At 43.6% G+C, this 25,913-nt stretch overlaps 1 protein-coding gene across 4 annotated transcripts in view; it reads right to left on the minus strand.

Moving 5' to 3' along the window:
• Nucleotides 1–25,913, minus strand: part of CALN1 (calneuron 1) — a 269,840-nt gene that overhangs the window by 146,073 nt on the left and 97,854 nt on the right. For 2 of the 4 annotated variants that reach the window (XM_067537934.1, XM_067537932.1), the window contains exon 2: nucleotides 3,592–3,716. In XM_067537934.1, the coding sequence (XP_067394035.1) occupies nucleotides 3,592–3,709 (118 nt within the window). In that variant the 5' untranslated portion in view covers nucleotides 3,710–3,716. Of the gene's footprint in view, nucleotides 1–3,591; nucleotides 3,717–11,913; nucleotides 12,001–20,556; nucleotides 21,075–25,913 lie in introns of those variants that run through there. The other 2 variants (XM_067537935.1, XM_067537933.1) reach the window with 2 other exon arrangements.

Below are 25,913 nucleotides of genomic sequence, written 5' to 3' on the forward strand. Positions count from 1 at the left end.
GAATGGGATAGAACCAAACACTCTAGATACTAGGATAATGCTCGAGAAGCCTGACAGATCAGATAGATATTTAGGCAAGAAGTTCCACCCCAAATTTCCATTAAATTTTATGGAAGAAGGTTCAATCTTTAATGATTTAGCATATGTGGCTGATATTTTTGAAGGGGATTTAGGCACCCAAATCCCATTAAAAGTCAATGGGAGTTCAATGCCTAACTCCCATAGGCTCCTATGAAAATCCCAGCATGTATTATTAATTTCAAATTTGTTACAATGTTACACAGGTTGTGATGGAGCCATTCATGTTTAGTGCATCAGTGTTACTCCCATATGCCCTCACCAAGGCCCAAAGTTAAAACATCTTAAAAATAGTTACTTAGGCCTGGTCTACACTGCCAGCAGCAGGCGATGGGAGATACGCAAGCTACATAATGTAGCTTGTGTATCTCCCGTCGACTTATTAACTTTGACTTACCGCGGTGCCTCCACTGCGCTGTGTCGACGAGAGACGCTCTCCGGTCAACGCAGCCTTATGCTTTTTGGCAGGGAGGGGAATGTCAATTTAAGGCATCAACCAGTGAGCGCTTCTGAGATTGAGTGGGCAGCGGAGACCTGCTCATTCAATCGATCCCGTGGCATCTATTAGGCAGCACCAACAGAGCCACTAGCAGTGTAGACATACTTCTAGACTGTAAACTCTTTGGGGAAGAGATGGTCTTTTTGTGCTATGTTCGTACAGCACCTAGCACAGTAGCCTCCTGGTCCCTGGCTGGGGCTCCTAGGTGCTACAATAACACAAATAAATAATAAAATATTAACTGTTGTTAAAAAACTAACCATGGCCAAAAGGAATTCTGTGGGTTTTTTATATGACTAAGCTATATTTTAGTACATAGTGCACAGGAAAGCATTTCCACCTACGAAATCCTTCTGTGCTGCTATGGCTTAAGAGGAACTGAATCAATTTAGCACCAATTTTGTGTTTAAGAAAAAAAATGCCCCCGGGTTGAGATCACTTCCGCTGGGCTAAAAACTGGGACATATCCGCATGGCAAAGTTATAAAGTCTTTGAAAATAAGTGTTTGTAAAGTAAAATGCTGTCAATAAATTATAACTAAATTCTAACAAGAAGTCTGTGTCTAACAGCTAAAGAATAAATGGGCAATTAGCAGAAGAGCCCAGACTCCTGTATTTTGAAGAATGAGTGGGATATCCTTTGTGAACAGAGATGAATGAAATAAGCAACGCTCTGGTCCAAAGACACAATTACAATAAGGCACAAACCACATTGAGCTGACTGGGTATTAACATTCATAGCGACTGCCACTGGTTTTATAAACTCGCTACCCAGCACTTATTGATGACATTTCATATTAATTACCAATATAGACACCCAGTGGTTCCTATTCAGATTGATTCTATTTAAACCAGGCACCTTCACTTGCTGGGCTGAATTTTGTGATGACCAACAAATAGCCTGTGAAATCAGAATGGAGTCCACCCAGTTACAACGTGCATGAATTTTAACTGACTGGGGTGTGACCCAATTGCAAAGTAGGCTGGGGAAGGTAAAGGTCTGGTCTGTCACTGTTCTGTACAAGGCTGGTTTCCCTGTTAGAGCAGCTTGAAGGCCAACTGCAAACAGCCTGAGAGCAGTGAAAATACAACTGAGAATCAGCACATCTCAACAGCGTTCTGGCCATTCTCCCTTCCACCAGCCAGGCCCCCTTTTCCCTGAAGTGCTAGCAGCCCAGAGGGTGAATGGCCACTACAGGATCAGAGGAGTCACCTCTTCCCCGGCTCCCTGGGCCAGTTAAATCAGTTTCACTGCCAGATTACTCCAGTTCAGTGACACAGAGGCCACACTGCACTGGCAGGGCTTGCTTTCATGTCTGACGCTGATATGAACATTTTAGTTTGTAAATTCTTCAGAGCAGAGACCTGGCTTTTCTGTTTGGTTGCTGCAAATCTTCTAAATACATAAGTTGCAATTCCTCCTCGGTCACTAGGAGGTAGGTGTCTGAGAGTTGTAGAGGAAGTTAAAATGAGAATGCTCTGGTTAGTGTGCAGTAAGGAAGTCCTCCAGAGCTGCATTTGAGCAAGACTTAATTCACGGCCAACTTGTCTGCATTGGGCAGTTCATCTAAACTTCACCTACTCACATTATTTTTCCTTATTGCAGTCTAAAATGGGCAAGCCAGCTCAGTGATATTATCAACCAAGCCAAACTCATCAAAACTTCCATTGTCACTTATGAATAACACAGAGTGAGGCTATAGAATCTGCACATTTCCCTTAAGTGACGTACCTTAAATAACATTTTTAGTTAAACTGAGTTTAAAGTGTTTTATATTAGGTACTGTATATTTCTTACCTTTAATGAGTATAGTAATTTCACACTGGGAGAAAAAACCATTTTAATAAATATATTTGGGGAATGTACATTTTTTCTTCTTAGTGTAAATTAATGTACAACTTGCAAAATTGACTTATACAGGGTAGAGATCAAATAGACCTGCCAAGCTTATAAGTGAGATCTGATTTATCCCCCAGAACATATAAAACACTGGCAAAAGTGTTTGGCTTGCTCACATGTTGCCCCACAAATACGCTTCTAGAGGGGTACCTAGAGGGATACCTCGAAGGATACACGCATTCCTGTTCTAGAGAGATGGTTTCTATCTAGCTCCATTTCCATGCTCATTGAATCATTAAGTTCTCTGCAGAGACGTCCTGTTACAATCATGGCTTGTACAAAATGTTCACTGGGAAGTAAAGCAAGAGCTTCAACTTCTTCCACATTGCTCACAGAACAGCCATCAAACAGTAAGCATGTATGGTTAGCAATTACTTGGGCAAGAAAAGAGGAACCATCAGAGTGAATCAGACCCAAGGTCCATCTAGCCCACTATCTCTGACAGTGCCCGGTACCAGATGCTGCAAAGGAAAGTGCAAGAAACCCCACAGTACGTAGTTATGGACAATCCACCCATAAGGAAAGTTTCTTTCTAACCCTCTTTAATTAAAGGTTGGTTTATGCCCTCAATCATCGACCTGCGGAAGTTAATCCTAAAGCACTTTTCCAGTCCCCGAGCCATATTCAGCTTCTACACATCTATATATCTGTCAAAATAGATATAAATAGACTGAAACCTCCTTGCTTTATGGCCATATAGCAAATGAGAAGACACATTTTGGAAGACAGATGCTGGCCCTGCAGCTTCCTATGTAAAGGAAAAGGCATCTTTATCCAAAATATTAATCTAACTTTCTCCTGCAAAATTTTGCCCATACAGAAAGTTCTTGTTCTTTTAAAAGTTCTTTCCTTATTTCCAGGTGGGAGGACAGACACTGAAGCTAAAAGCAGACCTGAGATCTGAACATAACTTTTAGACTGTGGCCTTTCCCTCATTTTAGATCTGGTGAGCTATACCATTTCAAACAAGCCTTTTATTCTCTGCTTCATAGTCAGAATAGCGTTCAAGTAAATTTAAGATTACGCAGCTAATAAAACGAATGCAGGCCCAACAACTGTCTTTCCCTACTGTCTAATTCCCCCACCCCACACACACCTCAAACAAGGCTCCTTACCATCCAATTCCTCCACAGAGATGTTAGCTAGCTGTTCACTGTCACTGCCAGCAGAGAGTGATCGATTCAGATAGTTCCCCTTGTACAACAAGCCAGCCGTTACATGGTGGAATGGCATCTTCTCCCTGCACATGAAAAACAAGCAAAAAGACTCATTATAATACTTGGTCTATTCTTTCTTTTCAGAGAGCAACAAGATGTCTCTGAAAGAACAATAGGATTAAAACCTTCCGCATCTCAGAATGATGAATGCTCAGAGAAGCCAAGTTCATGATTGATGGATTGCAGGTTTAATTTAGTCACTACACCAGGAGCTAAACAAACAACCATGTGGTCTTCATTAAGGGGGAATGTTAGCATAGGCAGAATGCAGATGTCCTAGTAAAATAATAATCCTTTACATTTACCTAGCAATGTTTAGCCTGGAGAATGTAATAGAGTGCAAAATGTGCTCTTAAAAATCATAAAGGGTCAGAGCTGAGATTTTCAAAGCTGCATAAGGCATCTGAACTCCCAATTTACATTAATTTGCATTAAACATCCAAATCCCTTAGGCATCTTTGGGTATCTCAGCCAGGAAATGCTAGTACTAGTGTTGAGCGGCAATCCTAAACCAGACCTATGTCCGTGCCAAGGTTCAAGATGCTAACTGCAGTGGTTTTTGTTTCAAGTAGGGACTGGAGATGAACATTTTCATCCCACAACATGAATGTTTCGGAAAAGTATTACTAGGAAAGCATTACAGGAGATTGCAATGGGAACATATTTGCAATTCACCTATAGCGTGAGCAGTGCCCTCCATAAATCTAGAGCAGGGATCATCGCCCTCTACTGACGGACAGTCAAAAAGGGCAGCTGTTTCACAGCAATAATATGCGATGATTTAGGATAGACAAGAAAGGAGCAAGTTTGTCATAAGCAACTGAAACTATAAGGGAAATGTTTATAGGCCAGTTCCACAGCTGGTGTCAGTCAGACTCCATCACAGCCATAGCACATTTTAAAGTGTAAATGACTCACCCTCAGCAGGTACAATCAGCAGAATCAACGGAGCTATGTCGATTTTATACCAGCCGAGGGTCTGGCCCTGTGTGGGGTTTGGGTCTTTTTTATTTTGGTTTGTTTTTGGGTTTTGTTTGTTTGTTTGTTTTTGGGGGGAGGGAGGGATTGTTGTTTGTTTTGTTGTTGTTAGTGGGGTTTTTTTGTTTGTTTGGGTTTTTTTAAACACAAATTGGAATTTGGCCAAGACACACAGGCCACAACAGCTTGGGCCAGGTCATCAGCTGCCGTAAATTTGATGTAATTACATTGACTGTGCTGATTTATACCAGCTGAGGAACTGGCCCCATACTATACGCTATAAAAATGTATTACAGAGTCTCCCCTTTACATCCCATTCAAAGGACATCACCTCTAAAAACATGCTGAGGCATTGTCAGTGCCACCTATTGAATCACGCCCTCAACTTCCAGCCACCCTTGGGTTTTAATTACAGAGATGATTTGGCTCTTACACCACCATATGTTTTTAGCATAGTCAATAAAACAGATGCATGCGCGTACGTACACACACACACACACACACACACACACCTTAGACCTGTAATGAACCATTTTCTGCCTCAATGAGTTTATGAAAGCTTAGACAGCCTTACAGAAAGAGCAAACCAACCTGATATGCAGATAACGTAGAATGAGAAAGAAACAAATTTTGTTTCCCTGTCATTACTTTGTGCATACATAGCAGTTCTCTTGCTGTAATTATGCAAACAAATCCTAATTCCTTTTTTAAAATATATTTACTTGGGAACTGGTTCTTCAACAGCACATTAAAAAACATAAATAGGTTTTCTTTTCCATTAAGCATAGATAATTTCCCAGCACTTACCAATGATTGTATTTCACTCAGATATATTAGTTTGTGCTGCCAAGGCACTAACCTTACATATATAGCAAAAGGAATATAGTGCACATCCATTTTACTGCCAGTTTGGACATTTAAATGCTGACCAGTTAGACAGACAGTTCCAGCAAGCTGTGCATTCATGTTGGCTCCCATGTCACACGTCACATATTTGGGGTTAGTTTGATATAAAAAATCCAGATCTCATTCCTCATACAGGCTTAGAGGTTTAAATTGACTAGATGCATACACAAACCAGGTACCTGAGGGCACAGAACTGGTTTCCAGGGTTACTCAGTTTGTGTGCACAGTTGCAATAACTACACATGTAAATTAGGTATGGATTTCTGCATGCAGCGGCATACCTTACCATTTTAAAAATCAGGCCTGTGATACCTTGTCTTTATAATGTTTTTAAAAATACCAGGGCTAGCCATCCCCTGAACTTAGAGGTGTTTGAAATCTACATCCAACTGTATGTAGGAAGAGTTAAGCTTGAGGCATCCTGCCACCAGAATGGAATCCTCCCTGGAGACAGATGAAGAGGAACATCTGGATTGTAATACCTGGATTGTAGGGGAGCCATAAAACTGGGAAAATATTTTGAAACAAGCAAAGGCTTTATTGGAAAGTGGTAAATATCAACCCATCTGGTAAACAGTGATATGCTGTACTGTAAACTGTTTATAGACAGAGGGCAGGGGGTTTTTTGGTCATATTTGCTAGTGAATTGTTGCATGATCAGTCTGAGCAAAATCCACCCATCACAGAAGGGTCACAGAGGGCTCCAGTGCGGTGGAAACATGGCTCTGCTGCATGAGGTAAGAATGACACTGCACACAGCACTGCCTGCATGAGACACAGCTGGACTACATATATACAAGGGAGTTAGTTAAGATAGACTGTAGGTCAACGATTACACTAATCCAAGCAGACACAAACTCTAGCAGTGGGCATGGGTAGGGGACATCCTGTATTAATTACAGATGGGTTGCAGGGCTGGCTATGTCTGCAAATTGGGACAAGGATGTACTCCGTTCTCACTGCCCCGAGATAGGCCGCCCCCCGGTGCAAAGATTATTTACTCCAGCTTTGTGTGAGGCAGCTGGATTTCACATTATGCACCTCTTTGTCCTGACAATACCTATGTTTCAATAGCAAAGAAATACTTTTGGAAGCACTGGAGGACCACGACATCTTGAGGAACAAAATATTTGTGTAGGCCTGACCCTACCAGACCTCAAATCCCACAGTACTTCATTGGGAGTTTTTGCTTGAATAAGGTCTGCAAGACGAGGCCCTCCCTCATTCGTATGCACAGTGCTGAACTGAATATTTTATGTCTGTTTGAAGAAGCCCCTTTGTGACAGAAACATTGACCTTTTCCTCTTTACCTGCAATAAAGAGAAAGTGACTGTATCTTAATGAGTCTGAGCACCTAATTAATGGCTCAATGGTAGTTTAAAGACATAGCCTTGGTGGTTCACTGTTCAGTCAGGAACTCCTGAAAAGGATTATGCCTTAAAGGAAAAGAAACAGCAAGTCATTGTGTAAGCCTTTCACAGGGGGGAGCAACCAGGTATAGCAAGGGGCTGGCACTGCCCTGCATTCTTTGGAGAGGCTAGCCTGGTGGTAGTTCTAGCCTAGGGACATTCCTGCTCTGAGGGGTGCTCACAGAGCCGTCCAGCCCAACCCCTGCTCAACTGAGAAAGGATGGCACCCAGAGCCCTCCTCATACTTTGCACGTGACAGGAGTTCCGACTGCTGAATTTGTAGCTATGTGTACGCCTTTCTCACTAGACAGAAAATGAGACACAGCCCTTTTACAGACAGAGCACAAGAACAAATGCAGAGCTCTGTCCCACAGGAAGCAGCCTCCGCAGCAGATGCAGTCAAAATAGCCAGCACTTCCTTAGATGGACAGTCACCACCAAGGCTGCTCCTCCTTCCATTGGAGATGTCCTCACCTCTGAAGCAGCTGCAGAATGCTGACCCATCCTTTGCCTGGCTGGGCTCAAAGATGGAAGTGTCCACGAAGAAGAAAGGGGGCGATCCTGTGGAGGATCTCCCATCACCTCATAACACTGGTGACTGTGGCTGGGAGACCAGGTTTGTTCCCCCCCCCCCCCCTCTCACACACACACACACACACACACTCTCTCTCTCCCCCCCCAATTCTGGAGCTCACTGTAATGCTTTTCAAGGCCCCCCAGGCTGAGAGTCACCTCATTGCTACCCGCCTCCGTTGTGTGGGAGTCTTACCTGTGTCACCTGGGTGCTAGCTCCATAACACAACCAGCCAGTCAGGCACTCAAACACTCCTGGACTACACAAGCCCTGCCTTTGCCCTGCAAGTTGACAATAGATGCACCCTAGCCCCGAGTCCCTTCAAAGTGTCCTCCTGTGATGTCCAACGTCTGATGGCTGGATACCCACAGAAATCCTGATCCTCTGCTCGCAAAGGAACAGTGTAACCCAGTTTTATCTTAGCCCACTACTCCTGTATCACACAGAGCACTTGAGTTCAGTCACGATAACACAAAAGGACATTTATTTAAGAGAGACAAAAGATTCAAATAGAAATAAGTATGAGTGATGGGAACAAATGGTTAGGTGCAAATCAAAAATCATAAAACGTGAACTAAGGCTTACACATTTTAATAGTTACCTTTTCTAGCTACCAGAGTAGATTCTCATCCCAAAATTCAGCCTTTTGCAGCATTGGATAGCCCCAAGGACCCAGGACCCAGTCTTTCACGAAGGCCCCCTCCTCAGTGAAGGATCCAGAGGGTCATTCTCCACCTTGTGATATAATGAATCAGTCTTTTGTCTTTATTCCCAGACAGGATGCTCCCCTCACTGTCCTATCATTCCGTTTTCACTTCCAGGTAGTTACAATGTTTACAGGTTGTCTTTGACAGTTTTCCATTGACTTTCCTGGGTTGGCGCACTGAGCAATATATTATGTAGCCAGCTAGCCAGGGAGTGGTGACAACTCTATGCTACTTGAATGGGCCATCACCAAAATATATGATTCCCTGACGACTAACTTTTACTCCAAGACCATGAGGGCATAATTTTCAATATAGTTATATTATTGGTTAAATATTACACATACTCCCATCTTGCAAGGGTTATGAATATCAATAAGTTACAAGCTTTCAGCAGAGACCTCACCTTTTATGGATAAATATCATGAAAGTAGTGCATTAGGGGTATTGAGTTTGTCAGGTCTGAGACAAAAGTTGCTTGTAAGGAACAGTGAGACCTTTGCCAGTTGGCATCAGTGAGTCTCTGTGTGACTCCCACTCCAAACAACCTCAGCACAGCTTAGAAGGGGAAGTCCACCTCAAACTACCAGCAACAAATAAAGGCTGAAGAGCGCAGCTAGTGATATGCTTTTCGCATGCTGTACCTATTTTGCAAAGTTCAAGTAAGACAGACTCTCATTTAGGGACTGCAACATTGGTAGAGCTGGATGAATACTACAACAGGCTGAAAATTTTCCACTGGAACTGTTTTTTTTAATTAAAATTGTATTTTCGATGAAACAAGGTTTTTCACAAAAAGTGTGTTTCTATGGAAAATGTTGACTTTTCATCAAAAAAAGAATACCCAACCCCCGCTCAAAAAAAGTATTTGGAAATGCTGCTGTGGTATCAGAAGGAGTTGATGGTTTGGAGGAACTAGAGTCACCAGTCAGACTACATTTCCCACAATGCATAGCAGCAGCATTTCCTAATATATATGTTTGGGTTTTGATACAAATACATTTGAGGAAAATTATAAGATGCTTATGGAAAATTCATCAACAGGAAAATATGGCAAGTTCCACTGAATAAATTATTTACTACTAATTATTCATTCTACTGGTGTTTTGGGTGTCAGGTGTCTCTCTAGCTCAGTGTTTCTCAACTGGTCCATGAACCAGCACCAGTTCCTGAGATCTCCCTGACACAATTTAGGAAGGCAGCAAGCCAATCTCAGGTATTAAAACGGTTGAGAAACACTGCTCTAGCTTACATTCTTCTTCAGCTCCTATGGCATGTAAGAAAAAGCATTTCAGACATTACTGAAAATTCATATGATCGTTAAACTGGAAACTTCCTTTTAACTAGAAATGAAGTGCATTTGAAGTCTACGCTGCAGGATTAGGATCATTTAAGTGGCTCCAGCGAATAGATTGCTCAAACTTATCTGGAAACTATACTGGCAGATATGTGACAGCTACCAAAATATGCAACATTTCTTATTAAACTCTTCATTATCTCCAGCAATATATGATTGCCAGTTAGCCCCAATTTCCATAATGAAACCAAAAGCCTTGACCCAAACATATGCAAACTTTGCAATGTTCAAAATCCAGTTTCAATTTTTTTCTCTCTATGTACTTTTAAAGTGAAGATCTACCTTCCAGTGTTTTCCCCAAATACCTTCCACATGAAGAATATATGCAATCAAAGAGTAGATTTTATGAGACAAAAAAAAAGAGAGGAGATAGAAAAGACACAAAATTATTAGACTGTAGGAAACCAATTTATCAGCCATAAAGCACCCTGGCCCTGTTATACGCTAAAAAGACCTGGGAGAAGGGCTGGAATTTGGGGGGAGCATGGCAGGGATAGGGGAGAGACAGGACAAAACTGGGGGGGGGGGATCAAATCAGTATCTTAGATGTTTGTATACAAATGTGAAAAGTATGGGGAATAAGCAGGAAGAGCTTGAGATGCTAATAAATAAACACAACTATGACATAGTTCACATCACAGAGACTTGGGTGGGATAATATGCATGACGGAATATTGGTATAGAAGGATACAGCTTGCTCAGGAGGGACAGGCAGGGAAAAAAGGGAGGGGGTGTTGCCTCATATATTAAAAATGTATAGTCTTGGACTGAGGTTAAGATGGAAATAGGAGACAGACTTGTTGAAAGTCTCTGGGTAAGGATAAAAGGGGTAAAAAATGAGGGTGATGTCATGGTAGAAGTCTACTACAGACCACCAAATCAGGAAGAAGAGGTGGATGAGGCTTTTTTTAAACAACAAACAAAATCATCCAAAGCACAAGGCCTTGGTGGTGATGGGGACTTCAACTACTCAGGTATCTGTTGGGAAAATAACACAGCAGGGCACAGACTATCCAACAAGGTCTTGGAATGTATTGGAGACAATTTTTTATTTCAGAAGGTGGAGAAAGCTACTAGGGAAAGGCTGTTCTAGATTTGAATTTGACAAACAGGGAGGAACTGGTTGAGAATTTGAAAGTGGAAGGCAGCTTGGGCAAAAGCGATCATGAAATGATAGAGTTCATGATTCTAAGGAATGGTAGGAGGGAGAACAGCAAAATAAAGACAATGGATTTCAAAAGGCAGACTTTAGCAAACTCAGGGAGTTGGTAGGTAAGATCCCATGGGAAACAAGTCTAAGCGAAAAAACAATTGAAGGCAGTTGGCAGTTTTTCAAAGAGACATTATTAAGGGCACAAGAGCAAACTATCCAATTGTGTAAGAAAGATAGGAAGTATAGCAAGAGACCACCATGGCTTAAACAAGAGATCTTAAGTGATCTAAAAGTCAAAAAAGAGACTTACAAAAAGTGGAAACTAGGTCAAATTACAAAGGATGAATATAAACAAATAACGTAAGTATGCAGGGACAAAATTAGAAAGGCCAAGGCACAAAAGATTAAACTAGCTAGAAACAGAAAGGGTAACAAGAAAACATTCTACAAATACATTAGAAACAAGAGGAAGACCAAAGACAGGGTAGGCCTGTTACTCACTGAAGGGGGAAAAACAACAACAGAAAATGCGGAAATGGCAGGGGTGCTAAATGACTTCTTTGTTTAGGTTTTCACCAAGAAGGTTGGTGGCAATTGGACATCTAACATAGTGAATGCCAGTGACAATGAAGCAGGATTAGAAGCTAAAATAGGGAAAGAACAAGTTAAAAATTACTTAGACAAGTTAGATGTCTTCAAGTCACCAGGGCCTGATGAAATGCATCCTAGAATACTCAAGGAGCTGACTGAGGGAGACATCTGAGCCATTAGCGATTATCTTTGAAAAGTCTTGGAAAACAGGAGAGATTCCAGAAGCCTGGATAAGGGCAAATATAGTGCCCATCTACAAAAAGGGAAATAAGGACAACCCGGGGAATTACAGACCAGTCAGCTTAACTTGTGTACCCAGAAAGATAATGGAGCAAATAATTAGCACAGCATAAATACCCAGGTCAGAACATCTGCTACGAAGGAACTTAAATGTTATACTGTGCGTTCACTTGCCTCTTTCCCAAGCATTATTTCCTTGCTGTCACCCTCACTGGCTTTCTTTAGACTCTGCGCATAGTAGGTTACCCTGCTAATGAATGATGATGCCAGCAGAGATCTCTCTGAATCCATGCCTAGCAATTACTTACTGTTTTCCCCCTTATTGGCATGCAGTGGTAGTCATCACTGTTTCTCTTTCCTCTCATTGAGGCAATCAGCAATTTCCCCCATCAGCAGAGCACTTGGTGTATGGAGAAATGAATGAAGTCAACAGCGATAATGTCTAACTGAACAAATGGGGCCATCAAAGGTCACCCATGCAATAGAGTCTTTGCACTGTCCTCTTTGTTTGTTCAACCCCTTATGCCAGCAAACACTCCAAGGATCTTTACTGTTTAAATACAAAAAAAACCTCACAGATCTCTCTCTTTCTGGAACAATTTATCTCACTTTTTTTTTTTGCCAATGTAGAGCTTATTGAAGGATCAGGGCCTAGAAAATGGGTAGAATGTGGACACAATAAGATGATACAGAACTAACTGAAAACATGGAATAAGAAGATTGTCATTAGCAGTAAGAAAAAACAACTATATTTCAAAGCTTTTTGCTAAGAGAATATCGAAGTAGCAAGGAAATGTCACTTGTGCGCATCTTTAAGTCTCCTATTATACATTTCTACATCTTCTCCTAATCTGTTTAAAGGTCTTATCTTCCACATAAACAAACCCACAACAGTCATATCCTCTGATATCACAAGTGTTGTAAGGACTCTTTTCCCCAGCCTGTTTCAGTTCATTTTCCTATGTTCCATTGCTTTCATTTCAAACAGTGGTTGCAGAGTCAAAGAAATAAATTCAAAGCAATCCCTATCAGCACTAGTACACCGAACAAAAAGCCTCCATTTAAAAAAATATACACACAAGTCATTATTCATAATAGATTGAACACGTCATAGTGGAGTAATAGTGGAGTAATAAATAATAATAATAATAATAATAGTGGAGTAATAAATATGAAATACATCAATAATGAAGAATTTTTACAACAGATTTAACAAAACAACATGGCAGTACAAACAGCCTCAGGGTTGATTGTGTGTTATTGATAGACCACCCAAACATTTAGTTTTAATAATGGGACAATGAATTACTCCCAGTGAATGTGATATTTACCAGCCCCCTCCATGACAGGAAGCTACTGGACAGCCTGCAAGGCTTCATTTTTAAAAGCAGCAACAGATAGCTCTGACTGAAATTGCCTATGCCTACATGCCATGGTAATTGGGGCCCATGCAAAATATCATAAATGAGCTAGAAAGTAGTAAAACAAGAGAGGATAATTATAAAGTTGGACTAACTAGAGATGAAAGGTAATAAAAATTCAAATGCAGCTCTGAGTTTCAAATCTTACCCTCAACTTTTGAAGTCCAGAGGGTTGCAGACATAGGCTTTTGGTTGAGTACATTATAGAGAAATTGGTCAGCCTTAAATTAGGATCTAGATGTAGACTCCCAAAGTCCCAGATTGATCAGACCAGGACTTTTGATCTAGGGTTATGTTTAATAACAACACATTTCCAAAATTGTAAGGCTATTTGTTATTACTGGAGATATTGCAGGATGCATTAACAGAGTGCTTTAAGACTATGATAACAACAACATCACTTTATGCGGAGGATTGAAAAGCATTAATATTATGCTTTTTACATTGCTATCTAAGGTTGTCATAATGTCCACCCAAAGAAGAAGAGCTAAGTACTGCACTGTCCATCTGTGGAATTTATACATCGCTCCAGTTACCACTGCACCTAGGCACTGAGCAGACTGAGATCATCTAATCTTAAAATGAACTCTGCATTGGTACAGGGGTTTGCTGGCAGAGAGAAAATTTCAGGTTTAAGGCCTACGGCTCCAGTTCAGCAAAGCACTTAAGCAAATGCTGTAGTTCCATTGAAGTCAATAGTTTTTATGCATTTAGTACCCAATTCAACACCACGCTTAAGTACATGCTTAAGGCCTACCGATTTGAATCAGACTCCAACACTTGCATAAGTGCATTGTTGAATCGGGGCCCAAAAGCATAAGTGATGATTATGGGATAATCAGACTCCATGGTGCTGAAATTATGCAATTCTTTCCTCTCAGGGTATTGGTCTTTGGAAGATTGTCACAAAGCTGTCCCAAGATTTTGAAATGATAATTTTCTGATGAAGCATAGTATTTAGCTCTTTAGGTGGCCAAATTATAGGATTCTTATTTTTATTCAGTATTTATTTGAAGGAAATGCACAAAAGAGAAGTGTGATGCTGGCAGTACTTTAAACCTGCTGGTGCTCCGTAAACAAGTTAGCTCCAGAGAGATTTTCATGTCGCTTCTTGAAACATAAAAAGAACCACTAAGACTGAATAATTGAAAACAGTTATGTAGACTTCATTTCATTGTTTTCCCTGGGCTTAACTCTGTGCTTTCTTGCTCCCAATTGTAATACCTAGCAGGCAAAATTAACTATTTGAGATCTCATTTACATAACAGTTCATATGCTGACAATACTTCAGAGTAGATTATTGCCCTGGAGGACGTCATACTATGCAGAAAAAACTAATAAAAAAGGAGACATTCTTCTTAAATTGCAGTTTTTAGAATATGTAAGATCAAGGAATTCTATAAAATATGGCAGTGTGTATCAACAAATACACATCAATCTGACATTTGTATAGCATCTTTCATCAAGATAGCTCCCCAAATGCTTCAGAAAGCTAACTAACTCATTATACAAGTATTGGTCCTTCAAATACATCCTCACAGAAGTAAACTTTATCCACATGCTGCCACCATTACTGAAACTCAATGGCAAAACTCCAATTAACGTCAATGAGAAAGATTGCAGCCATTAGTTGTCCCAAACTGAAGTCAATGGAATTATTCGTATGAATAAGAACTAGTTTCATTAGTAATGTTTTGCAGAACGGGGCAGTCATTTAAAAGTGCTCATCAAGTCTATATGACAGTTTAATGGCCCCAATCCTGCCAACAAAAAAGCATGGGCAAAAGCTCATTGACTTGAAAAGGTCTCAGTACAAACATAAGGGTCCACTTTCACAGCACCCTACTGACTTCAAGTCCTACTCATGTCAACGAGATTCTGACCATAGGGATCCCCTTTGCACAATCAGGGCCACGGTCAGGAAGTGAAAACAAATACTCTATGCAATTTTGTTTGCAGATGCAGGTGGAACATAATTACCTGAACTAGATTTTGGCCAGAACACCCAGGGATATCATTCAACTGTCCCTCATTTCAAGGAAGGTCATTCATTTTAGTCCCAAAGTTACCTTCATTCCAAACAGACTTATTGCCCCCTCACTCTTCTTGCTGAAAGCTACTGATATCAGAAGCAAAGGATCATTAAGCGAGGTGACAGACAAAGTTACACACTAAAGAAGTGGATCCCATGGCACTGAGTTTTTTGCACTAATACTTTTTGCATGGGTGCACTGCACACACGCTCACCCCTCATTCTTGGTCTTCCAACATAGTGTCCCACATTTTTTTTATATTGAAGGGAATGACTCTCCTAAATCTTCTTTAAAAAAAAAAAATACCGTGGGATCCTTAATGACCACAAGTGATCACATCTTCTGTTTAGGCCTGACCTGAAATATAGAGAGCCAGATTATGATCTTAATTACACCTGTAAAAATCTGGAGACACTCCACTGAATGAATGCCTTCAGATACCAAGGTGATGAAAACAGGATGAGTGCTTGGAGAGGCAGATAGATTAAATCAGAACCTTGCCCAACACCACCACCTACATGATGATCCTTACCACCACACTGGGGCACTGGTTAACACCTGGTTCAGCATGACAACTACTAAATCACCAAACGCCATACCCTGGAATATCACAGTGCTCCTTGGAGATTTCCCATTTATGCTGATAGGATCACAGCACAAAGTGACATGGCTGCAGGCAACAAATGAGATGATTCCTAAACCTCAGATCCAGACTAACTAGTACTGTCACTTACTATGGAAAAGAGGAGGTACGCTGTGTGAATACTACAGCCATGAAACCAGGCTCAGTGACAGAATGAAGTGCAGATGTTTACGGTTTACTTTTATTATGCTGTGAACAGGTATGTACAATTATGCCTACAAAGAATGCATAAACAAAAATTAAGTTCAGTGACTGAAAGGGCAGTTTTAAAGCCACCCCCATTATTTCTATACATTTTTCATGCCATACCCAGGGACTTTGGGTTCAGAAGACTAAATCCACAGTGTGATTTTGATTATTATTGTTTAGCATCTTTAGTCTAAATCATATTTTAATCCTTTAAGCCTTTTAGCAAAGCAGGCTGCATTTAATTACAGGTAATGATATAAAGTGCAGTGCTTCTATTGCATCACATTCACGATAATCCAAGTTCTGTTACATAATAGCCTGTATTTTCTACAGTTTCTTGCTTACAGTTTAAAGCACAAAGTCAAATTCACAGATGCAAAGTATAATCAGCAGGTATCTACCCTCAGAAAGTCTGTCTAGAGATATCAGTTCCTCCAGTTAATATCCCAGTTAAGTACATCATTGTATTGCTTACCACACAAAACACACTTAATATTTTTTATAATACTCATACAATTGCTTTAGTTGCCATAATCCAATCCCAGTGAATAAAACAAACATTCTAAAACACATTCCCCATGATATAGTTAAAAAGTTCCCATCTTCTTTTATATGTATTAACAGATTTTCTCAGTCACATTATATGCTGACTCAACATTACATATGCAGAAATTGGCTAAAAATGATGCATCCTGGTTTTGCTAATGCAAACAATTTTTATATAGGTATTATTTTTTAATTTACAAATCACCATTGAAGATTAAATCTGAATACAAACTAGGTGCTATCATCTTGCAATGTTTTCATATACCTTCACAATTAGATCATTGGGGAGAGGGAAGGGTTAGGGTTTTGCCTTGCATTTAGGGTGACCAGATGTCCCATTTTTATAGGAACAGTTCCGATATTTGGGGCTATTTCTTATATAGACACCTACTTCCCAGTTCCAATTTTTCACACTTGCTATCTGGCTACCCCACTTGCATTACAACTTAGAGGGGAAAGTTTTCTGGAGACTGAATCAGAGGACCAGTTATTCAAATGTATTAGGGCTGGGTTTGCATTGGTTCTGTAGAGATAAAAGCTGAAACAATTGGCCACAAGATAGAGAGAGAGAAAAAATCCTCTCTGTCTGGTGTGTGTGTGTGTGAGAGAGAGAGAGAGAGAGAGTGAGTGAGTGAAATGATCTGCCATAGATAAGCTGCATCAACACATAATCCTGAACCACATTATGATTGGACAAAGACTTCACAACATTGAACAGGGGTTGGGGGCAGAGAGAGATGTAAAATGTGTAAAATGAGAGTGAGGGATAAAACAGAACTATGTATAAAAATAAAATGTGAATATACAACTAGAATCTTTAAACAGAATACAATTTTTGCACTGTAAATTTAGTCCTGGGATTCCATAATATATTTAGTTTCTATAACACCCTGCCCTATAATACTTTATGAGCCTTCTTCTTGTACCACCAAAGTTAATGGGGGGCTGTCAGTGACAGTGTCAGTGACAACCAGGCTGGGTCCTATAGAAGTCAAATGCAGGCTGCATATCCAGCACTTTACAAGACAGAGCTCACCCTGAGGGGTCTGACCTGGCAGTCCTTACTGCAAGTGGATATTTTAGATGAGGAAAATCTGGCCTATATGTACCATCATCCAGATCCATGTACAGTGTGGTCTGAATTTCGCCTTGACTTGCATCCCATGGATTTAGCAGGATTTAGCTCTATAGGTGCAGTGTATATGCCAAGGAAAAGAGTACAGGATCTAGAATAAGTTAGAAAACTTGACTAGGGGTAAATCTGTCACATCAAAGCTTCTCCTGACACACAAATGAGGTAATAAAACAGTTCCCTGCAATAAATAAATACAAATTTCCCAGAAATACCATATAGGAAAACAGCTGAGACAGTCTTTTTAAAATTAAAGCTTTCAAGGTGCTCACCTGGTGGAATTTATATTCCAAGCACCCAGTATATCTAAAATGTAAAGCTTCCATTGGTTATTGTATGAGACTGGAACAGTAAATTATTTCAAGTCAAGGAAGCTTACATCAGCATTAATTCAATGTAAAAGCATAGCCAATATGACCTAGATGTTACCCCTTCTATGGAGGGCTCATTACAAAACAACAGGGGGGTGGGGAACAGAGAGATTTTTATTTGCACTAAGACATTATATATATGGTATAATATATGGTCTAATCACAGATAATTACTCATATGGTTATTTTGGACTTCAGACAAAAGGATCATTTTGATGTCAGATGCCTACATGATGTAAGGATCCTAGTCAATCAAATCCAATCACCAATCACATCCAGCGCATCTGTTTTACCGCAAAACAGAGAAATCCCATTTCCAATTAAATTAGAAATGCTTTAATAGCCTGAGAAACACAATAACTATGTGCCATATTCCCTCATTTTTAATACAAAATATATAGATATAGACATTTTAGACCAGTGATGGTAACTTGGACAGCTATTTCCACAAAAGATCAGATTCTGCTATAGTTGTCTCATTGAGGCAGTCAGTATCATCATGAATTTCAAAATATAAATGACCATCACCACACTAAAATTGCGCAATCCTGCACTGTGCACAATAAAGAACTGAAACACTGTGCAACTAGTACTAAGAAAGCCGCAGCTTCCACATGCTGAAAAACGTTAGCAAAATCTTCTGTGAATAGAAAATGTTTGAGCTGCTTATCAGTGTCAGCTGAAATAGTATTATACAGACTTAAGACCTCAGAAAGCAAGCAAAGTCAGTCAAGACAGAGGCTCTATTAAATGTATTCCTTTTGCTCTGTAAGTAGATAAATCAGGATTCAAGCACTGAAAATCATCTTTTCAATCTGGTGATTGAAATTTATATTTAAAATAAAATGAACCACGGTTGACTACATAAAACCTATTAATATACATGTGCAAGTGACAGATATGACCATAACCTTTTGATTACTGCCATTAACGTCACTGGACATTACTTACGTTGACTCTCCTGACTTCAATGGACTAATTAGGACCTGGGTGTTCAAATGGAGGGTAAATCATCGCTCTTTGTTTTCTGAGTCTCTCTGTACACCCATATACCTCCATACAGAGCAGTGTATTACATAGTTACCAAATAATCATGTTTTCTTCTTTGGGTGTTTGGAAAATACAATGGAACACTAATGGGAACAAATACTGCTATGCTGTTAAATGACATCTTGAGTGCCTCTCTGTCTCTTGTGAGTGTGTGCGCTTCCACCCCTAACATATATGCCATATGGATACATGTAACAGCAGATGTGGGTATGTGTTACCGGATGTTATTGAAAATAATGAGAGAGAGAGAGAGAATATTTATGCAGGTAGAAAGAGAGAATGTGTGCACAGAGAAAGAGAAATGCCGTGTGCCCAGAATGCCCGTTTCTCACTGGCTATAAACACACAAAGAGTGTATTACAAAGGCGGGTGTGTGGCTAACCTCTCTCTGGTGTCCTTCACCCTCCAGCACAGCTGTGGCCCTTGAGCGGTGTGCAGTTCAGTACATCATTTCTCCTCTCCTCCTCCCCGAGGCTCAGCACCCACCTGTTGCCCAACAGCTACACTAAGTTGCCTTGGGAAAGAGCAAGTTCCAATTGTGCCCGACCTGCCCGGAGCCGAGCCCAGCCTAATGCAAAGAGCTGAGCTGAGCTGAGCTGAGCTGCCTGCCCGCCCCCGGCCGGCTGCCTGGGGAGGCACGGGGCGAGTTCAAAGCATCGCCTCCCCCGGAGGCTGGTGCACCTGCGTCTCACGGTGCAGGGCGGGCCACATGTCACCGGCCCCACCTCGTCCCGCCACTCTCCCCTTCTGCTGCCTGCAGGGGGCTGCCGCGGAGACCCACGGAAGCAGACAGAAGCTCAACCTCTGTCGGGGGGCTATTGGAGGGAGGGGGGGGGGGCAGCTGAAGGAGACCCCAAATAGCCACGGCTGAATGCCCTGCGCTCCCCTCCCCCCACCCCCACTCATCGGGGGCCCCGCTTTCAACCAGCCGGTGCAAACCCCTCCAGCCTGCAATCTCCCTCCGCCCGGTGAACCGGCTGCCCACCGGCACGGATCCCAGGCACGGCACGAGAGAGAGAGAGAGAGAGAGAGAGAGAGCGCTTCCCAGCAGCGGACGGGCAGGTGTGCATGCAGTGTGGACAGACAGACAGACAGACGGTCTATAGACAGACAGACACAGACACACACACACACACACACACACACACACACACTGCTCCTGGCAGGGCAAGGGCTTTGCTGAGCCCAGAGCGGGCACGGTCCTGTCACAACTACCGTCGCACTCATCGAGGCAGACGATGGCCGGGAACAAAACACCGCGCCACAATCACAATCACACACACACACACACTCACACCAGCCGCCGCTTCAGCCAGCAGGGGAGCGGGTTTCTCCCTCCCTCTCACACTCACACACACACACCGCTTAGCCCAGTGCCGGCTCCCCGCGAGTGCAAAGGCTGCGACCATGTCCCCCCGCACACACACACACACACACACACACACCCCCGCGCCGGCTCCCCGCGGCTCGCCGGCCATGCCTGCCGCAGGACGAGGACGCAGCCGAGGCGGGGGGCAGCCGGCGAGCTAAGCCCGGCAGCGGCCCGGCCTCCGGCTCCGCACTCACCTCTCACGCAGGCGGCTCCGCTGCTACAGGTTCGCTGCCCGGGCTCGCTCCGCTCCGCTCCGCTCCGGCCGGGCTGAGCAGTCTCGGGTCAGACACGCACGGGGGCAGAGCGCCCAGACTGCGCCGAGCCGCGCCGCGCCGCGCCGAGGGGAGCACGGCCTGGAACCGGGGCTGCCAGGGGCGCGGGGCGCAGCGGGGCAGGCGGTGTGTCAGTCCCCGGCCGTGCGAGCAGTCACCCCCGCGGCCGTCAGCGCTCCATTCCCGCCGGCAGGGCGGCAGCCGGAGCCGATCTGCCTTCACACGCCATGCGCCAGCCGCATGCCCCCGCGGCGCCGCCAGCAGCCCATGGCCAAGTTACCGCGCCTGCCTTCGCCCCGCTTCGCCCCGCGCGGCTCGGGCAGCGCCCCCCATCCACCCCGCTCGGACTCGGGCTAACTCCGGGGCTGCGCTTGGTCTCCCCCCCTGGGTGCTCCCAGGCAGCTGAGCAGCGCCTGGCGCCCCGGCACACGCACACCGACACCGACCAAGGCAGCTAGCTGAAGCTTCCTCGCCTCCTAATGAGAAGCTGCCCACGTAAAACTCCGGCACGCTGGAGCCGTTTCATATTGGACCCCTTGCACCAGGGCGCTTAGTAACTCTTTCCTCACCACAGGCGACAGACTGCTGCGGCTCTGGGGCTCGATCAGCAGCAGGAGGCGGCACAGAGGGGCTAGGGCCGGAGAATGCCAGGCAGAGAGGAGAGGGATCGGGGAGCGGAGCGACAGGGGCAGAGCATGAAAGAGGGAGAGTGGGGGGGAGAGGGAGCCGAGGGGCAGAGAAAAAACGGGGTTAGGGGCAGAGAGCAAGGCTGGTCGGGGACCGCTAAGGGGGACAGGATGGGAGATAAAGAGGCAGAGGGAAAGGAGGGCTTGGTGCAGATTAAGAGAGGGAGAGGCAAAGAGAAGAGGGAGAGGGCACCTCTGGCGAGGATGAGAGGGGAAGAGCTGAAAAGAGCAAGGGCAAAGAAGAGACTGAGGGGTAGCAATGGAAAGAGATGAGGAGGATCCAGGCGAGGCACACACTACCATCCTAGAGCAGCATCCCAGGAGAGAGGAGCAGAAATATGTGGGCCCACCTTTGAAGAATATCTTCAGGCGCACTACCTCCAACCACCCTGTTTACAACTTGTACTCACAGCAAACCCACTATATCACCACCTCTACAGCAGTGGTGCCTTCTAGCTAGCTAGCTACCTTTCCCTCCATCCTTCTATGGCCCCCATCAGCGTAGCATCTGAGCACTTCACAATCTTTAATGGGTTTATCTTCATAACACCACTGGGAGGTAGTTATTATAATTATCCCCATTTTACAGATGGGGAGCTGAGGAACAGAGAAGCTAAGTGACTTGCCAAACGTCACACAGGAAGTGTATGGTAGAGCAGGAACTTGAACCCAGGTCTCCCAAGTCCTGGGCTAACCACTAGACCATCCTTCCTCTCTTTTGGGTTTGTGGCCCCCTTGTTACTACTCTTTTCCATTTATTTATGTAGATTGCACAAATGCTGTCCAGCTTAAATATCCTATGAATTGTGTGTCAAGCTGAAGATCAGTATAAAAGCAACATTCAAATAAAGGCCTGATCTGTCCCTTATCCTCCTCAAAAATCTCCCTTAGTCTGAAAACCTTTATAAACATGAGTTTCTTTACACAAGTGAGTAATCTCATTGAAGTCAATGGGACTGCTCACATACACACAGTTAAACATCTGCATGGACAGCTTGCAAGATTGTGGACTTGATTTACAACAGTTTCCATGGAGTTCACTTGATACACAAAAGCTAGGCTGCGGCTGAAGTGTGAGATGTTGCACACATTCAATCAGAAGAGTCTCCTCATCCCATAGATGAATGGACTGATTCTGTATGTGCATCCTGAGGCCAGATCAATCTGGCACCCTCACGCTCGGATAGTGGGTCAAATGGCAGTCAGGAGTGGCCATTCTAAACCTAACCTTTGCATGTTACATTATAATTATTGCTTGTATTTCACGAGTGCCTAGAGACCCTATTTAGGATAGGGATCCATTGTGCTAGATATTGTACACACACACTAGTGAAAACATCAGGCCAGTTCCAGAGATCTTGCTAGGCCTGATTAGGCCTGCAGAGAAGTTGCATGTGAGAGAGAACCAAGTTCAACACCCTCCCTTGTATGGCTTATTTTGCCTCTTCAAAACGTGTTTTTTTTTACAGAGGCAGACACAGAAGAATATACTTAGGTAAGCACTAAAAATTAGCAGATCTTCAAGTGCAATCCTGATCTGGAAAGAGACGCTGTAAATGGAACCTTCGTACTCATCAGAGCTGCTCCCTTTGAGCATTCAGAGTTATATCTGTCCACTTTTCTGCCAACTTAAAAAAAATTTTTTTTTTTTTTTACTAAGACTCCTGCAGAGTCAAAACAGACATGGCCACACAGAGGTTTTAGGGGGCCTGGAGCAAAATCTGAAACGGAGGCCCCCCCACACTTCCAAAAAAATGACCAAGGAGATGAGTGTTTAAGACGACTACCCACAGCAATCACAAAACTAAGGGCGCAAAAACACTGAGGGAAGGCCCTGCTGGGGATGAGGGTTGGAGAGTGAACCCGCCCCATACTCACCCTACAGTGGTGGCTCATGTATCCCACACTGGGCCTGGCTCCCACTCCAGTTGTTGTGACCTGGTATGTGTGGTTGCAGAGCCACTCAGATTTGGCTTGGCCACCCCTCTGTCATGACTCGCCACTTGGTTTGGGGGCCCTCTCAAACTGGGGGTCTAGGGCAAACGGCCTATTTTGCTCCACCCTGAGTGGCCCTGAAAACAGCTCAGATTGAACTAGCTGGCTTCTGTTCCTGGTATGTACATCATCTTTACCATGTTCCAGTCAGTTTCCTCTGTGAGAATCCATTGAAAGCAACGCTATGGACACACTTGGAAGACAATCTGGGTTGCCCAAGTGTCACTGAGGGCCTGATGGGGCCTGCAGAACTTCTCAGGGGATGAAGTGCCAGAAGAAAAGAACCCAGCTTGACTCTCAGATCCTCAGGTGAGTCTGCAGGGCTGGCAGATGGAGATAACATGTTTATTGTCGATGGAGCATGTTTGATTGGAAATCATTGAGAGACAATAAGCACGGAACTCACAATGACAGAATCACTTTACAGGACAGAACACTAAGGCTACATCTACACAGCAACTAGACACCCCCAGCTGGCCCATCCCAGCCAAACAGGTTTGCAAGCCTGTTTCATTGCTCTGTAGATTTCTGGGCTTAGGTTGTAGTCCAAGCTCTGGGACCCTCCCACCTTGGAGGGTCCCAGAGCCACATAAGTTTACACAGCAATCAAATAGCCTCGCAGCCTGAGCCCTGCAAGCCTGAGTCGACTGGCATGGGCCAGCCACAAGTGTCCAGCTGCTGTATAGACATGCCCTGTGAGAGCTCAAGGTCTTACATGTTGTATATTTCACTACAGCATATGAACTAGAAATTATCTTAAAGTATTTATATGGCCCCTTTACCACAGTATTTGAGCAACGCACAATCTTTAATCTATCTATTCTCACAGAATTCATGTGAGGTAGGTATTATCCCCATTGTATAGATGCGGAACTGAAGCACAGAGAGACTAAGTGACTTGGCCAAAGTCACAAAGGAAGTCTGCGGAAGAGCAGGAATTGAACCCACGTATTCTGAGTCTCAGACTAGCACCTGAACCACTGAATCATCTTCCCTGTCTTTAGACCAAAGACTAACTCAACACACTGCTGCTAAGGGATATATGCACAAGTGTTTGGCTTTGCCTATGACTAATTTGTCGCATTTCTAGACACCCATGTGCCAAATAATTTTGTTTCTGACCCACTGTAAAAACCCACAATCCTTCACAATAGCTCATAAAAGACATGTTTGATGGGCTGATACAAGTGAATGTAGAATCCGACGCCAACATTTTTTATACACAAAAGAAAACGCATGTCTAAACACTGCCACAAGACTCCTGAATGAACATGTGTGTGTGTCTGTTTAAACACAGACCTATCAGTTACACCCTTACTTTTTGACAATATATTGTGATATGGTGAAGGCAGAAGGCAGTAGAAGAGTGCTCCTATTTGTAAACTAGGAAAGGTGGGCGGGCGTGAGCCCCAGAATGCTCCGGGCTTTGTTCCCTGCTGACTAACTCAGAGCCACTGGGGGCAATTAGGAGCAGCTGAGGCTGATTAAGGATCAGCCAGGTGCTCCATAAAAGGGCTCCACCCCAAACACACAGGACACAAGCTGGAGGAAGTAGGAGTGCTGTGCTGAGCTGAGAGGAGTACGGCGCTGTGCAGAGGAACAGACTGGAGAGCAGAGCGCTGTGGTGGAGCAGTGAGGAGGAATGTACTGGCTCAAGAAGCCAGAAGGACTGAAGGAGGGGGAAAATTAGCCCAGGGGAAGTGTGTGCTGTCTGGAAAGCAGTACCAGCAGCACATAGCTGCTTCTCATAGGGCCCCTGGGCTGGGACCTGGAGGAGCGGGTGGGCCCGGGTCCCTACCCCCTCCTTTGAGAAGATGGGGTGACGGGCAACTTCCAGGCCCACTACAAGCAGGAAGGTGCGAGACCCACTGAGGGAAGCCAGCCATCAGCCACAATATATAGCGCTCTCTCTGCGTTGATAAACAGGAGATATTGATAAGGGCAAAAGAGGAAACATGTTACCAAATGATCACAAATCACTGTTCCCATCAGGCAGGCAGCACTTTGAAACGGTTCCAAATTCTCCAAAGTTCTATGGCACGTTCACGCAGGGATATAATATCAAGGCTATGTTTTTGGCATCTCTTAGTTTATTAAGCATCACCTTATGCTGGAGAGTTATGGCTTCCCAGACACTTTAGATCAGCCAGGAGAGGCCACTCATTTTTATGTCTTTTTAACCAGGATATCTGGGATTAGTAGGGTTTCTTTTTCCTCTGTCTCTCCTTTCTGCGCAGGAAAGGGCTCTCTCTCCATGTCTGAACAGCACTGACATGGTCACTCTACTGTGAGTGAGCAACCATTTCTCTTTTGTTTAGCATGCTTTTTTCTCCACCATGAAAGGTGTTCTATAAGGTAGCACCATCCTCAGGGGAATGCATGCATGTGGCTTGCCTGGCAAAGCCAGACATTCCTTATATACATACGGCCTGATCCTGCACCCCTGACACTTTGGACTCCTATTGAACAAGCAGTACCCAAGGAACCCAGGATCAGAGTGCCAAGGTGTGATGAAATTAAACTAAAAACTATTTAGGCTGATATCTGGAGAAGTGTTCTAACCAGAGGAACTGGGGCATAGTCTCCAATAGAAGCCCA

Source organism: Emydura macquarii, unplaced genomic scaffold (assembly GCF_026122565.2).
Source record: "Emydura macquarii macquarii isolate MOO-44397 ecotype Brisbane River unplaced genomic scaffold, CSIRO-AGI_Emac_v2 contig_450, whole genome shotgun sequence".
NCBI classification, from domain to species: Eukaryota; Metazoa; Chordata; order Testudines; family Chelidae; genus Emydura; species Emydura macquarii.